Genomic DNA, 17,536 nt, shown 5'->3' with positions numbered 1-17,536 from the left:
ATTAAAGGAAGTAAGGAGAGAGGAAATCAGCCGTGTGATCCAAGGAAGATGCCCGATTGTCGCTGCAAAACACATCAGGGACTGACAGTGGTATGCATCCCTACCTATGATTTCAATCATAAAGATGCACTGCTCCACATTGTCATCAGAGTCGGTTGCAGTGTAGGTGACGAAAGTCACTCCGAGGTAGAATGCAGATCCTGGGGTTTCACTAGCGACCAGCGTGACCGTGCCCGAGTTATCAATGGCCCCAGGGGAGGCCCAGTCCACAACGGCCGAGTCCATCCCGGAATCTGTGGGCCGAGTGATGTCCGCTGGACACTGCAGGATATGAGGGTTCTCCAGATCTGATCGTGAAAAAAAAAAAGAAATGAGAAATAGTCTCAAATTCTCTCAATAGAAACTAAGTAACCCATCAGTGCTGTACCGCCCAAAGCCTCCATGCCCGTTACTTTGTGTAGTGTGAATAAACACACACTCACACAAAAATGTTAACCCTTTGAATGTATCAACAATCTTAAAGCACCTTACAATTAGTGCCCTGGTCAACCTGCCATGAGACCACGCGGCAGCCGATATCAGCGCACACTTGGTCATCTAACCCCACAGGCACCCATTCATACTCCTGGGTGGAGAAAGGCAATTGTAGTTGAGTGTCTTGCCCAAGGGCACAAGCACCATGTTCCTGGCACAGTTTGAACCCACGCACCATCATACATGAGTCAAACACCGTATCAACTGGACCATGGCATTCTACTACAATGTAATACAGTGTAGCTGCTAATGGTTAAGGTATCAATGGCAGAAACATTTCCCTTAATTAAATATATCAATACACAAATCTATTAAGCTCCGCCCCATGCTGTTTTTGACCAATCACAGCCGTGATTTAAAGTCTGACATGTGAGAGATTCACGCCCTTGCAAATGTTCCCATTAAACTGACTGGCTTACCAAGTATGGTGACACTGAAGTCACAGGTGCTGACCAGGCCAGCTGCATCGGTTGCAGTATACGTCACCACGCTGACTCCAAGACTGAATGGCGATCCTGGCTCTGTGGTGACGTCCAAGGTGACCGGGTCACCGGAGTTGTCAGTGGCAGTCGGGGGAGTCCAGCTGACGATGGTTGTGGACGTAGTGTTGTCGGAAGGTAGCGTGATGTTCATCGGGCAGTTGGAGATCACTGGTAGTATGGTGTCATCAGACCCTGAAGATGGATTGTTTTCCAATGTATCAAAGAAACAACTTCAGAAAGGAGGATAGCTTCAAAATTCACCACAAATTTACAATGACTTCTATTTCATGATTCTATTCACTTAGCTGTATGGGCTCTGTGCGCCAACAAAAGAGGGCGCATTTTTACCACTTTTGAGAGCCCCGTGTGCGTACTGTACTCTCCTGGTTCGAGCGCGAAGTACGAACGACTTCCTGAATGTGCCCAAGCTATTAGCCACAGTACCTTTGCGTAAGCCTCAGGCATCATCGGCGCGTGAATACAGTTCAAATTTAACTTGCAATGGCCTCCCAGCCTAATCCCCACCCCCAATAACTTTGAATCATTAGAAATACGCAGTGGATGGACCGGGAACCAGTCTAAGTCTCCCCCAACTCTCCTTTTCTGGCCGTTGAAAGAGTACTTGTGCACGGAGCCCATAGGATTCACATCCAACTCTTCAAGAAGATTCATGTATAAAACTCCAATTTGTGAAATATCCGGCCTGAAGATTGATATCGACTTGCAATTCAATACCATGGAACTCAACTGTAATATCAAATAAAAGGGAAACGGGATAGCTAAAGGGGCTAGGGCTGTCCCGAATATACCGAATACTCGAATATTCGACCATCAACTGAATTTTCGAATAGCTTTTTGCTGGTTTCAATATTCGAAATCAAAAAAAGTACGACATACACACTCAATGTCCCTCTTGTTTTAGGAAGATACCCATATGTTTTGCACACAACGCCAATCGCAGACATATGCTGGGAATCGCGGACGATATTGCGTTTTTCTGTATTTTTCATGCATGGTATGAATGCCTGAACATGCCCACAGCTGTGAGGTTATATTGTCATAAAGTTGGCAGTTCATCGTTCACATCCTTTTAGAAGGTTAAAGCCCTTTATATTTAAAAATACTTACTACAAAACACTCCAGTGCCCAAATCTCGATCACCGCAAGCAAATTTTAACTGACGCACTCTTCGTGCATTTTTTTACTGGCACAGCACAAATTTGCAGCAGGCAGTATCGAGTATCCGACTATTCGATCAAAAGCAGTTTTGAGTAATCGAATACTAATTATTCAAAAATGGACAGCCCTAAAAGGGTCTCGATTTCGGAACCTTTTCAAAACTTTTTGTCACTTTCACATGTTCACACCTAAATACCTTTAAACAAAGCAGACATCTCAATTTAATGACAGTTTACCTGGTTTAAGTATATACTAAATTCTTAAAGGCAAAGCAGACCTACGACCATAATTTAAAAACTGTATATTGGCATAATGTGAGCTTTAACATGACACTTACCAACCACGATCACTCGGAAGATGCAAAAGTTGACATTGTTGGCCAAATCCTCAGCGGTGCAGGTGACGTCGTTTGTGCCGATGGAGAAGGACGAGCCCGACGCAACGCTGCAGGTTAATGTATCAAGCCCACTGGCGTAATCCGTGGCATTGACCGTGGTGTAGTTCACAGCCACGCTCCCTTGATGTGTGAAGATGTTGACGGTTATGTCTTCCGGGCACTCTAAGACTGGATCCTCATTGTCTACATGGGATGCAAGAGAATGGTTGAATGGGAAACTGTTCATAAAACTTCAACAAGACCTAAATTGCCAAAGTACAATTTTGTTCACACAGGCATTAACTGTTATACAGGGTGGCCCCCCCCCAAAAAATGGCGCGCATTGTACGACTGGGAAATGTTGGTTTTAAAATGCCGGTGCCCCCCCCCCCCCCAATTATCTCCAGTTTCAGCAGCATGAAATGAATGAGAATATTTCTATTCCCCTGGATGGGATGCCAGTCCATCACAGGTTACTCCCCAGCTAATGCTGGTACCCATTTCTACTCCTGGGTGGAGAGAGGCAAGTGGGGTCAAAGTGGCTTGCCCAAGGACACAACATATGACCAGCAGCTGGATTCGAACCCCTGACCCTCTGATCATGAATCACGAACCTAACAACCAGGCCACACTCCCTTTGTAATCGCTGAGAGGGCACTTGTGCCCAGATTTCACATATAAATCTCATAATGCATCCCCCCGGAGAATAGTTTCAAAACCAACCTTGGATCAGTACAGTGAACGAACATTCGGCGACCAATCCCGCGGTATCAGTCACATTGTATGTCACGACAGTTGCACCCAATGGGAAGCTATCTCCTGGCCGGTAGTCTGACTGTTCATTGGCTACCGCCACGTTATCTGTGCCTTGAGGTTCTGACCACGAAGCTACTCCACGATCGCTCTGCAGACTTGTGTCGCTGGTGACTCCTTGGAAGGGGCAGCCAGTGAATGCAGGAGGCTCGTTATCTGGGCGACAAGAGCAGTCATTAGGAATTGGTAAGTACTCCAGAAGGTGATGTCAAATATTATCAAATGAAGCATGAATAAATCTGTCTTAATAGCTGACATGTGGGTGATATGAGTTTAAATTCAAACACCATGAATCCTAAGAGACAATTTGCAAGGTTTTATCTTCAAGATCTGTCGACAGGCCCGGATTATCCAATAGGCACAGTAGGCACTACAAAAAAATTGGGGGCCTACGAAAAATTTGGGGGCCTACGAAAAATGTGAGTGCCTGTGAAAATACCACATTGTACCACAAAACACCCACATCCACACACACAGTTGTGAATTTCTATACGCCCGAGGACAATGCTTTGTGTTTCCTTATGTCCCTGTATTATAACACTCTCCCATTGACTAAGCACATAACCGTACGATCAAGGACCATTTTTAACAAAAGACCCAACGCTCAAGGACTGAAAGGCTCTTTTGTTCTTCCTTTGTGTATCTGTCCTCTATCATAAAGCCATACATGTACACGCTGGTTTGTTTATGGTGTAAATCGAGGATTTCCTTTTGGTCCTCATCATCAATCTTTTGTTCATACTCTAATCTTTTGTTCATACTCTAACTTTGCAACAGCTCCCATGGATTTTGCACACATTTTCCCATTAAAGACGTCCTCGATTTGACTCCTGTCTTTAAGTACACAATGACTAATCACATGTGTGTCCTCGATTTACACCATAGAAAAACGGCACACACACGTTTGGGTGGTGCCTAGGGCCTACAGAACACTTAATCCAGCCCTGTCTTTCGAAAGGACTCCAATCCAGAATTCAGGAGAAAACAAACTTTCATCAACCATTATTCTCTTCCATTTCAACTGTTATTTCATGTAATGATTCTTCAAGACCAGGGTTTTAATGCTCACTTGGTTTTGCACCTACCATAGACCTGGACAACAAAGCTGCAGTTGACGGCGTTACCACTGCCATCCTCTGCCGTGTACACCACCACGGTATCTCCGACAGGGAACGCATCACCAACGTCGTAGTTAGAGGTCAGAGTTACGCTGCCCGAGTTGTCTGAAGCTTGAGGTTCATCCCAGAATGCTCTGGCTGTATCCCGAGTGGGGTCAGTTGGGAACCTAGGAAGGTTCATGGGACAGCCTGTGATGACTGGTGGCTGCACGTCTGTGGGATGACAAAGACAAGAAAATAAATCGTCTTGGCTTGAAGATAAAGCTTCTTACATGATTTCCAGCCATTTGTGGAGTGCCATGGCCTAGTGGTCTGGGGCATTGAATTTGTGGTCTGCAGGTTGTGGGTTCGAGCCCAGCCTGGACTATGACACTTCTACACCTAATATGGGTAGAGGCATGATTAATGCCTTGCAGTGGACTAGTATCCTATCCCAACCCTATTCATACTGTGAAGAGACCAACCCTAGTGTTGGTCAACCCAAATGTAGCTTTTGTTTGTGCAGCTGTTGGGAGGGAGAAGAGTAAAATGAAAGTTCAGAGAATTTGTAGAAAATACAAAGATGAAAACCAGGGTTAGAGAGGAATGTATTCCCTCCACCCTAAACTTTGTAAATGTGACAGGATTCCATGAAATCAGCGCTTGATATTAAAGCATACCCTGCAACTCAAATTGATATATCAGTCAGTTTGACATATTAATGCGTACAGACATTTTGTAGGTGAAAAGGTTCACTCGTAAAAATTTAAAAAGTTGATTTGTAATAACGAAAAGAAAAGCTTATCACTCAAAAGTAGCTTTAGCAACTTCCGATTCATTTTGTTAGGTGAGGTCAATTTGACAAATCAATGCAGGCAAATTAAAAATTGGACGTAAAATGTGTAACTCAAACACACGTCCAACTTTACGCAAACGAATGAAAAGTCAGACAGGATTCAAGCTTACCATTTACAAAGACGTTGAACTGACAAGTAGCCATATTATCGGCAGCATCGTAGGCTGTGTACATAACCAGGTGACTGCCAATGCCAAAGACACTGCCTGGTTCATGAGTTACTTCCAATCGAACCACGTCCACGTTGTCAGTCACCACGGGTAGAGTCCAGTTGACCATGATGGTGAAGTTGACGAAACTCTCCAGTGGTTCATTGAGTGTGATATCAGACGGACAGAAATCAAAGACGGGATCTTCGTTGTCTGAGAGCAGAAGAGAATCAAGATTCATAAAGAAATAAATGTCAGGGGTTCATTGTCCCACGCTACACACAAGGATTAGCGACTCGGCCAAACTCCTGGTTGGACGCGTGGTAACGGCCCATACAGGTGGGAACACCACGAATACTTGTCGACAAAGACCCCTGCGCACTGCGGATTTTAGATTTGCAGGGCCCGATCTGGTGTCGAAGTCTGTCAAGCCAGCTAGTTATACTTTTGAATATTCATGAGTCTAAGTTTTTTTCTTTATTATTGAATTCTGATAAGTGATGACTACATAACCATATTAACGTCGAGACACAATATCTTTCAAATGAGCTATGAAATGTTGCTTTTGCTTCATCGGTTCAGGACCACATCTCTCTAAAACTTTTTAATGAAAGCCTAATTAAAAAACGAAATTTGGGTAAACGGTGTTGTCCTAGAAATTTGACGCTTATTTCCTGGGTAAATATTTCATCCATGATGACAAAAAATGCACAATGCCATCTGTTATATCCTGAAGTATTTATTTTTTAACAATTTTGGAACAAGTATATCGTACAAAAGGAGTGGTTCTGCGTAACGTTTTATGAATATATCCGTTTTAGATGTCATGCAAAAATAAAAACACGACAAAATGGCACACCTGGAAAATTCGCGATTTACATGCCAATGGGTGTTAATGCCTGTTATCACACGTCCAACCAATTAAGGCAAGTCTGCTCAGTGCATTTTGTACTAGAGCTCAGAGCAGTCATTCATCCTTGTGTGTAGGATCTGTGATTGTCTTTACTCACAACAGAAGCTAAATCGCGAAGGACGCAGCTGCAACGTGGTCAAGCCGCAGGCAAGTAAAGTCACCTTTGACATCCGCCATACAACCGGCGTCTTACCACAGAGTGCATCCAGATCAAAAGTGTTGATTTTTGCAAAGCGAGCAAAACCGGAGAACCCGGAGAAGAACCCTCATGCCACAGGAGAGAATCAATTAACAACTCTAATCATATATGACCCGAGCCGGGAATCGAACCCGGGACATGACGGTGAGAGGTGAGTGCTTTATGCACTGCATCACCCATGTCAAACATGTGATTCAAATACTGTTGAAAAAATATTGACCACCATTGGTAGCACTGACTTACTGCCGACAGTAATGTAACACAATCTAAACACTTGGCACAATGCATTATGACTTTATAGTGTTATTGTCGATAAAAAAAAATGTGCATCGATAAAAAAAAATGTGCAAATGATTGTACATCACTTACATGAGCACAAGTCATTAACTTTTTGCCTCGTATCCAATTCTTATTAATTTAACGTGGCATGGATCATTGGTCATTTGAGCATTTGTTTCATTTGAAGCAACAAAAGCATTCAAAATCTAAAGACAGGTGCTTAACAACTAACCTGATGAAATTTCAGCCCAGTGAATGCTGTATATTCTAAGCAAACAATATTCTAGAATCTTGATTTCAATTCAAAAGCTGCAGAGTCATGTTTTGAATTGCGCCTGAAATCAGCATCCGGGACCCGTTCTCATTCAGCCAATTGCAGCTACGCGATGTCACGCACTGAACCAATGAATAATAGCAACCGCATGTGCGTGTGCGTCGTGACAACACTTGTGCGCACCCATTCACGGATTGGCAGAATTACAAACCAAAATTGAAACTTCCAAATATGCGTCACTTGACGCATCTTTAAAAATTGTCTTCCTTTATTCATTTCTTCAAAATGACTGCATGCCAAAATTAAAAGAATAATTTCACAGGGAGTTTAGTGCCATTACTATATTAAAACCAAGTAAGATTTTCAACAGTTTCATCAGTTACTTTTTGGATAGATGCAAATGATTTACTCTACCTTTAAAGCAAACTGTACAGAAATATATGCTGAAGCCATGCAAACTGCAGGGTTTAAACAAAATGACAATAAAATGAGCCAAGTACCTGATACCAAGACAGCAAATGAGCAGGTCTCGGTGTTGTCCGAGGGATCAGTGGCGATACACATGACATTCTGCACTCCAACTTGGAAGTTGGTTGCCGAGGCTGGGGTGCATGACACTGTCCACTCCCCACTATTGTCAGCAGCAGTCGTGACAAATGTCACATTAGCGACACTCCGTTGAGGGTCTGTGTCAGTTACAATGGCTGGATCGGGACAAGTAATAGTAGGAGGCTCCATGTCTGTGAAAATAAGAACAGGACAGGAGTGCATTAAAAGGGCACATTCGGTCAGATTTTTGCAGAAATTTCCAAAGTCTGGGTCGAAGGAAATCCACAAAATGTCTTCCATTTACGGAGCAATACTTGGAAACCATGTTTGTTTACGTCTGACACAACAGCGATACACAATTGGCCTTGTCTACACATATTTCAAGCATTAGATTTTGTGCAAGACTGTTATCCACGGAGCCAAGTCCTGTACAACGTCTGATATGTCTAGACATGCAGATATATGCAAGCTGTGCCACCCCAACCAATCGGAGTCGAATTTACTAAATCGTGACGCCATTTAATTCATAAATCAGGACTAAATGGTTTGATTGGTCAATTCGAATGCAGTGTTTTGTAATACAACAGCCGGACCTGATATCGCGTAACATGATACAAAGCGTGTGACACATTTTTTTTATCCATTGTCTATGATACGCAACGGGTGAGTGACCGAAGACCCGATATAGAAAGCGCCTGCTAATTGGTCAAAATCTAGGATGTCATGGCTATTACAAAGACTAAGCCAGAGACTGGCCCTTCAGAAAATGTTTACAATTCACTGTGAGACATTAGGTATCGTGCTTGCTTCAGGATTATAATAATAATAATAATTATAACGGCAATTTATACTCAGACTCAAATAACAAAAACACATGTAATTACTCGCAGGTTTGAATTTATGCCACAGTCTTTAACGGCAATTTATACCGTGCCGTTATCCGCCATAAATGACGCTCATGGCGCAATACAAAAATTATATCAAATCAGAAATAACAAACAATTAAATTTAACTAAAACAAGAATATTCTGAGTGATCTGAAACAAATAGGTCTTCAGGGCCACTTTAAATTCAGAAAGCGATGAGATATTGCGAATGGCGAGGGGTAGTTTGTTCCAAAGATGAGGACCTGCGTAAGAAAATGATCGATCACCCCAAGATTTGTGAGTGTGAGGGATTTGAAACACATTTAAACAAAATACGTGTGTTGGAAATGAGGACTAGCATTGCAATGGATCGATTTTTCAGGACCAAAAGTTTGTGCTCTGAAAGTCCTTACACGATAACAATTATTACACGATAACGGCAAATTTGTTAGGTATAATCTTGTGAACATTTGGTGTTCTTTTTTATTGATCTTTCCAGCTATTATCACTTTATGGTAAGTGCATTTTCCAGCCTAATTTTGACACTTTCTCCTGAAAATGCTCCTTAAATAAAAATGGATGCATTTCAAAAAATAGAAAATGAAAAAGAGCTATAATTTACCAGTGAACAAAACTGAAATGTAAGGCTCTAAAAGAAATACATATTTCCATAACATATGTGAGCCGCTCTGGCAAAATGAGACGGAACTCAGCTCATCGTAGAATAAAAGCATTTTTAAAGAAAAAAACAATTGGCATCTTTCAATTCCACAACTACAAATCTCGAAACTTTAAAAGCCTCTTTCTCAGTTTTAACTTTTTGATGCATCGATAAATGTGAATTTCAAACAGTCATTACTTGTCGACGGAATGTCCGATTGAGGCGCAACAAGAAGTATTGTAAGGAGAATTTTGTTCTCTTTTCTGATACTTGCAAATCCTCATTTGGACCTCTGCCCAGTTCTGTCTCATTAGGCCATAATGTCTCACATATCTCAAACCTAAATAAGAATTGTAACAACTTGGGAAATTAAGAATGAAAGACATACCTTCAACTGTCACCACAAAAAAGCAGGAACCTTTATTCCCTGATGTGTCAGTCACGTTGTACTCAACGTCTGTGTCACCAATTGGGAATAAGTGCCCAGGCTGGTAGTTGGAGCTATACTCCTGAACTGCATCGTTGTCCATCGGAATGACAGGCGGCCATGTCACATTGGCGGTGTTCTGCTGTGGGTCAGTTTGAAATGTCATCGAAGCCGGGCACGGCTCAAAGTAGGGATCCTCGTTGTCTGAAAGACAAGGACATTTGGTTGGAAAGGCCACCAACGAAATTTTGCAGTAAGTTAGCAAAAATCTCCTCAAAATCCTAAGAATGCACAATAAGCCATTCCACCCTTCTATTTTTTTAGCCCTATCTCCGGTCGAACGTCTGATATATCTACGAATGCCAATTTAAATGCCAAATTGTAAATTCTATTATAATGCACAATCACTATAACAAACAACCAATATAAAAAAACATTTTTTATGGGCCCCAACGTGTTCGTTACACTGTAACACTTATAATGATAAGCTTTGCAGAAATTAAAACTTTACAGAAAAAATTTCTCCAATTCAGGGTACGCACAATGAACAGTTCTACCTGTGCAAGCATTGATACTTGTAATTATACACAGTTTTGATTAAGGAAAACAATATGGGCTTGGCCGGGTGTAAAACAAGTACGTTTAAAACGAGGGCCAGTATCCGCGTCCAGGGCCCTAGCTGATTTAAAACATACTTGTTTAGTACAGGCCAAGCACATATTTATTCCCATTCATAAATAACTTTTGGTCAAATTGTCAACACAAGTAAAACATTTACAATTTCCCAACGATAAAAGGAATATACAACATTTGCAAAGTTCCATCTTATGAATAGTTTAATGCGGTAACCACTGCTATGTACATCGGATTCGAACCAGCCAACCGATCCCGTTAGCTCGGTGGTCGAGCGGTAAAACGTCTACACTAAAAAGCAGCAGGTCATCGGTTCGAGTCCCACCCGAGTGATTTTTTCCAACTTTCACTCGGGAGGTAACACAATAATGACTTCTTACCAAGCACAGTAATGTAGAAATCACAATTAATGTCATTGCCGGCTGCATCCACAACAGTGTAGGAGACATGGTGATTAGAAACAGCCAGTGGTTCTGTAGGATCCAGTGACGATGTCGCAGTGAAGACACCAGAATTATCAAATGCATCATCAGGCAGAGACCAGCCACCAGTGCTAACGTTGGATTGTGGATCAGTGTAGAGTGTGAAGCCAGAAGGGCAGGTCACATTGGGTCGCTGTTCGTCTGGTCATCAAAAAAAGAAAATATTTTCCGTTGAGGAACATATCATGTCAACATGATAAGCATGCACAAAGCAGGGAGAAGAAAGTTGATTGCAAATTAAGAAAACCTGCACTTAACCAGTTCGTGACGGATAACGTGCATACATGCAAAGGTTTTGCGGTATTCAGAACGGATGACAGATAAACACGGAGGGAGTGAAGCCAGAAATATCTGTCAGCGACCCGCTTGCAGCGAGCGAGGCCGGAAATATGAGTGTGCTGCCCGAGGGTGATGGCTTCAACGCCTTGTTCCATTCTTGTCAAAATAGTCCCGGCGCGAACTGGTTAAAATGGTAAATCAAGTCCAAATTAGCCAAGTTATTATGTGATTATAATCAGCAATTGGCCGGGGATAGCTAGCCCATGAAAGTTTTTTTACTTAAAATTACAGATTTTGGTGAGAGGAAATCCCCAGAAAGATTTTCCAGGGAAAACCCACGGAATCAGGCAGAGACTGAAAACCCAATCCACATACAAGTATTGCCCCAGGCGGGATTCGAACCCGGGTCACAGCGGTGGAAGGCAAGGAAAGTACTGCTACGTCAACCACCCCCCCCCCCTAACGATTTAAAAGTGTATTTGGCCTTACCGACAACAGTGACATTGAACACGCATGACTCCATGTTGCCACTGTCATCAGTAGCATCCAATGTGACTGTTGTTACTCCAATGTCGAATGCCATCCCTGGCATATGACTGGCATCGACCGTGACAGTTCCCCCACTGTTATCGGTTACATTTGGTGGAGTCCAACTGACGACGGCTGTTGGGAGGTTCAAGTCAGTTGGGTAGCTTGCTTGGAGTACAGGAGGGCATTGATCAAAGACAGGCTTGACATCATCTGCAAATTAATAGCCATGAACACGTACATGAATCACACTTCAGTTGTCATGCAGACAATCGGAAAACAAAAGCGGAAAGAAAGGACGAAAAACTGGCTGAACCAATCCAACATAAAATGTCATAATACAATATTTGAGATGGTTATTTAAAACAGGCTTCCAATGGTAAAAATAAATCAGCATATTGTATGCTTTCATAATAAGTACCCGGAAGACTGCAATATTATATCAGTAAAAGTACCCGAATGAGGACAATATCATTTTCGATATTGTCCTAATCTGAGAATTTGAACAAATTTCACTGGTTCCTGCACAATCAAGTGCGTAGAAATTCACAGTTGTCAACTAGTCAACAAAGCGTAGAGTGCAGTATACCGGTACCGGCGCTTATTCGTAGATTTATTATCCTCGCTGCCATGGATGTTGGCAGGATTTATTCTAGAGGACGGCAAAACATATTTTTCCAAAACAATTTCTCAACATATTCTCGATTTATCAGTTTTAGAGGGGGCTGGGACATTTTGCCCCCCCCCCCTCAACCCATTAAATTCACATGAATATAACTTCACGCCTCTTTTTCGTTTCTTTTCTTTTTTTCTATTTCTTTTCCAAGGGGGGGGGGAAGTGCCCCCCCCCCCCCTCGTGATGCCCATGCTCGCTGCCATGTTTTCAGGTCCCTGAATTAGGGCACTACTCAGATTGACCACGAAGATGTTGCGAACATCAATGATGTCACAAATGTGAGTTGTGAATGACTTGTTAGCAGTCTGGTGAGGACTTGTGATTGGGTTGATTACAACATTGATCAGAATTAATGTGTTCCCTTCCTTATTCATACACCAATGAATTCAAACTACAGTGATTGCAAGCGAAAACTTCCTTTCTTTTGATTCTACTCACCGAGAATCCACAATTCTGTGACACACTCTACAGAATTGCCAGCCGCATCCTCTGCTCTGATGATGCATTGATAGTGTCCGATGTACAGCTGTTGGACGGTGACAAACCCAGCCTGCCAGTCTATGGTTACAGTGACCGGACTCTGGCTGACTGCAATTTCTGTATAGGTGGCATTGAAGACCGTGGGTGGTCCCGCGTTGTCGGTGGCCGTAGGAAAAGGCCAGCTGGCACTCAGCTGTGTTGAGTCAGGTGGCACATACAACGTGACGTTATTTTGACAATTATCCAGCACAGGAGCCTCATCATCTAAAGCAAAAAAAAAAAACCAGATTTAGTTTGTTTCAATTTTATTTCAAGTAGAGCCAGAGATGAAACTTGCCTATTAGAAACTGAAAATAGGCAGAGCAAAAATCTGTGTCTGAAATCTGGGCCGCATAACAGTTACACATTTACGTATGTACAATACACTTCATGCCCACTTTCTGGTAAGCACCGTCGATATCAGAATTTTCAATAATCGATATATTGGAAATCCAATATCGAGAATATTCAATATATAGATTATCCCATGTAAAACTTAAAGACCATAAAGACGACACTTTGGTTGAAAAAAACCATGTTAAGTCCCAATTTTCCAAGGCCTTCTCTGGAGCATATTGCTCAAACTTTTTAAAACAAATCTCAGCACTGAGAGTTTGTCCAGAATGGGCAGGGTTTTTTGAGGTTTTACATTGGGGAGACCGTGAATTCCAGCGAACGCAGAGCACAAAGCGACGCCACTTGGCATTTCGCGATGTTATTGTTTTGATTCACAAGCACAAGTTGCCACCGACTTTTATTTCAGTATACGGCAAACGTTAAACACAAAAGTAAAAGCACAAACGGGAGATTTACTCTGACTATAATCTGACACATTTTCTATATTATCGATATGATTCCTCAATATCAAAAATTTTGATATTGCGATATGATTAAAAAATTGCTTTCTGTGATATTGATATCCAAATAATATCGAATATCCAGTAATATTGATAGTGCTTAATTTCCGGACACTGCCTCCTGATGTATTTTAGATCCAACAAAACTTTATGAAGAGAAAAATGTTCAGTGTTTCCATAAAATTAAAAAGCCTCAGATTATGGTTAGAGTTTTAAAACGGACTCGTCAACAAAGAAGTTCACTTCTTACTTGAGGAAGTCGAGGAAAAAGTTCGAAAGACAAGTGCACCATTCATGACACCATTCAATCATGTCCATGATTCAACCACCTGATTCAAACATTATCGTCTTTTTCTTTCAACATAAACCGCAAGTGAAATGTATCAGTATGCTCTCTTCGCCATCCTCAAAATCATCATCGTGATTTTTAAAGCATTGCATTTTGTACAACTCAATCTGAAACCTCAATTGAATTGAATTTTGAATTCTATTGAATTTTATTGCAATTGAACTCCACGTGCAACAGCCTTGAAGCGCTGTACGTAGCTAGCTACTATAGTTTCAATCATGTCACATGTTAATGCTTCCAACTTTTTTCTCAGCCATAAACTACTCCAATCCGGGCTTACTAATGTGCATCTACAGTACAATCTGTACACTGACAACTGGAACAACAGATTAAAACTGCACTTGCAATACACTGATGCCGCGGTGCCATTTTCATCAAATTCATTGAAACTGAATTAAAAAAATTAGACTTTGCGCAGAAAAGATCGTCAGCAAAATCAGAATTTTGGAAATAAATTTGAAAAAGTAATCGGAAAAGTTTCACTTCTGGTATGGCTTTCAAATTGTATACTTCAAGCCAGGTACTTCTCAGGCTGCTAATAAACTTTCATTGATATGTGTTACAATCATGCATGAAAAATGAAATTTGAATGCCCTCACCAGAGATCGTTATAGGAAAGCTGCAGGTGCCGATGTTATTGTCTTCATCCACAGCCGTGTAGGTCACAGTGTGTGGGCCAATAGAGAACATTTCACCAGGTACATTACTGACATCCAGGGACGCTATGATGCCGGAGTTGTCCGTCACATTAGGCACAGTCCAGAAGACGGTAGCATCAGGGCTGCCTTGGTCCGTTGGCTGGGTTATAGGCAGCGGACACAGGTCAAACACTGGGTTTTCCGTATCTGTAAAGGAAAAAAAATAAAGATGAGAGCCTGGTGACATGGAATCAAAGACAGGCCAGAGTTGTAAAAAGTCACTGAACTTTGTGACTCGAGTCGAGTCGAATCAATAAGGAAGTGACTCCAGTGGAGTGGAGTCATTAGGTCAAGAAGGTCGAGTTGAGTCGATTTACATTGCGTGGTCAAGTCGAGTAGAGTCAAAATTATGCTGGAGTCTATTTGAGTTACTGATATTTGAACACCGTGTAATAAGTTACAGAATGGAAAAAGGAACACAAGGCATCAGTATGAAGATTCAAAGATCTAAATATGCTGCATGGTGCCCAATAGACAGTTTCTGTTGGACGTTTCTACCCTCTACCCAAGATTTACGTAACAGTTAACAAGGAGTAATACTTCGGTTTTACTTCTGGTTTGGCTTTCGGGTCTGAAATAAGCTTTACGCTGACAACGTCAAACCAAATTGCAACACACAAAACTGTTTCTTATTATATAGAAAATATCAAATTATTTTTAAAAGCAGGAAAAGTTTTGCCAGAGTTCCATCAAGAGCTTAAGAAATCGCCCGAAGCCGCTGATGAAACCAAGAATTTGGAAATGCGTTTAAAGTCTGGTTCCGGGATGGTAGTTTATGTGCTACATTATAAAACCACAAGGTGGGAGTCCGTGATACAGTGTATATTTGTACCAATACACAGCCACAACTTGACAGTAACGCGAAGTACGTGAACAAAATATTTATATATGTTTGCCTATTTGAATAGAATTTTAATGTATAGCTTTTTGTATGTGATATTATGTGATATTACAATTATGAATATAACAGCTTGTTGGACTTACCTTGCACTTCAACCACAAACTGACATGTGCCCACATTACCGGCAGCATCCGTACTCGTATAAACCACAGTTGTCATGCCGATGGGAAACTCATCACCAGGAAGGTGGGTGTACGATGTACCAACGACCCCGACATTGTCAAAGGCCATTGGAATGACCCATTGTACCGGGGCGGTAGGCCTGCCTGTAGGGGTGTAGACCAAGGTGTCGTTGGGGCAGGTGTCACCAGCAGTTGGTGCCTCATCATCTGCGCAGGAGAGAAAACGAAGAGTTTCAATATCGCCAAAGTTTGCGATTTCTGTATGGAAGATTGTCTCAGTAATTTAAGCCAACATCTTTAGTTTATAGGGAAGGGTGCAGGTTCGGATCATAATTTAACATTAAAAATTGAAACGCTTATATAGTGCTTTTCATCACATCAACAATCTCAAAGCGCTTTACAATTCGGGCGATTCACAATGCAGAGCGCCACCAAGAGTTTGCCATGGAGAGTCAACTTTACAAGTTTACGGTCGACAAAATATGGCCCATTTGAATGAGTGTCAGTAGACACTTGAGCTAATTTGTTATAGATTGGGGCATAGCGTTCTGCCGCCTTACCAAAAAATCACCATGTTGATACAAAGAAAAGGGCAAACATATACTCGAATCATACTCGAATCATACTGGACAATGGCATTCTACAAAGAGGTGGATTAACTGCCAAAATGGGGGGGGGGGGGTTGTAAGCAGGCATTTGCCTTTCCATGATTTCTAAATTCCAGGATTTGTCAGGATTTTTCCCATGACTGTGGGAACCCTGTTGATTTATTTTAATAAAACACCAAATGACATTTAAAACACCAAATGACCATATCAAATTCAAATACTTTCACTACCAGTAACTGCAATGAACAAAATACCCATCAGATCTCTTACCAACTACTGTGATAGTGAAGTTGCAATATGCGACGTTATCACTGGAGTCCGTAAAGGTGAAGGAGACGTAGGTATCGTTCAGGTCAAATGTTGAATTATTGGGATGGGAACCGACTGGGATGATCGGCAGTCCGTCATTATCCGTTGCCGTTGGTTGGCTGAAAGTAACAACGGCTGTGGCTTCGCCTGCATCAGTCCCCTGGTTGATGTTTTCCGGACAGAACGTCACAACGGGAGGCTGGTTATCTATCAATAATAATGACAATTAGTGATGAAAAAAAAAAAACAAAGCATGATTTACTAGGAAAGAAGTTTTCTAGCACAAAACCTCTGAGCAACACAGTTCCATAAGCGTTCTACAATAATTCTATTCTACAAACATTGAGTGGCTCAGAGTGGAATGGGAGGAATATTTTCGCAAGGTAAAATCTGGACTTTTCTATTTCACGAGGCAAATGGAAAAGTCCAGATTTACCGAGCTATCACGTCCTCCGATGCGAACTGGTTAAAGCACAAACCTTGGGTTTGTCTACGGTTGAGTATATGCTGCAAACAAAGTATGTGCATGGTCATGTTATAAGTAATTACAATTAAGATCTCACTCTCTCAGTTACACTAGGCAGTGCTGGTTTTCCTTATCTGGTTGAATTCTCCCCCTATCCCATCTGTTATACCGGTAAGTGGGGTATATTCGACCGGTAGCAGAATCCGACCGATCATTACTAAGCAAAAACCTTGGGTCTGAGTAGGGTTGATGCTATGCTGTAAACATAGTGAGTACATGATCATGTCATGAGTGATAATTATGGTCAAGATCTCATTACACTAGTCATTGCCAGTTTTCCTTATGTGGTCAAATGCTCCCCCTTTTACCCTACTAATTTGAACACATTTTCGTTAAAGTTACTTTATATTTGAGATCAAACATTGATCAAAGGGGAAGACAAATTGTGGCAAACT

At 41.7% G+C, this 17,536-nt stretch overlaps 1 protein-coding gene across 2 annotated transcripts in view; it reads right to left on the bottom strand.

Moving 5' to 3' along the window:
• The window catches only part of LOC119742611 (mucin-3A-like), a 103,810-nt gene that overhangs the window by 47,900 nt on the left and 38,374 nt on the right, over positions 1 to 17,536 (bottom strand). For both annotated transcript variants that reach the window (XM_038218730.1, XM_038218731.1), the window contains exons 24-37: positions 16,577 to 16,822; positions 15,660 to 15,905; positions 14,577 to 14,822; positions 12,691 to 12,996; positions 11,538 to 11,789; positions 10,668 to 10,910; positions 9,616 to 9,858; positions 7,652 to 7,891; positions 5,448 to 5,699; positions 4,470 to 4,715; positions 3,295 to 3,540; positions 2,533 to 2,775; positions 954 to 1,208; positions 105 to 347 (exon numbers count right to left, since the gene is read on the bottom strand). In XM_038218730.1, the coding sequence (XP_038074658.1) occupies positions 105 to 347; positions 954 to 1,208; positions 2,533 to 2,775; positions 3,295 to 3,540; positions 4,470 to 4,715; positions 5,448 to 5,699; positions 7,652 to 7,891; positions 9,616 to 9,858; positions 10,668 to 10,910; positions 11,538 to 11,789; positions 12,691 to 12,996; positions 14,577 to 14,822; positions 15,660 to 15,905; positions 16,577 to 16,822 (3,507 nt within the window). The remainder of the gene's footprint in view (positions 1 to 104; positions 348 to 953; positions 1,209 to 2,532; positions 2,776 to 3,294; positions 3,541 to 4,469; positions 4,716 to 5,447; positions 5,700 to 7,651; positions 7,892 to 9,615; positions 9,859 to 10,667; positions 10,911 to 11,537; positions 11,790 to 12,690; positions 12,997 to 14,576; positions 14,823 to 15,659; positions 15,906 to 16,576; positions 16,823 to 17,536) is intronic.

The sequence above is a fragment of the Patiria miniata genome, unplaced genomic scaffold (genome assembly GCF_015706575.1).
Source record: "Patiria miniata isolate m_02_andy unplaced genomic scaffold, ASM1570657v1 HiC_scaffold_6, whole genome shotgun sequence".
In the NCBI taxonomy this organism is placed as follows: Eukaryota; Metazoa; Echinodermata; class Asteroidea; order Valvatida; family Asterinidae; genus Patiria; species Patiria miniata.
This window is presented reverse-complemented; position numbering and strand designations above follow the sequence as displayed.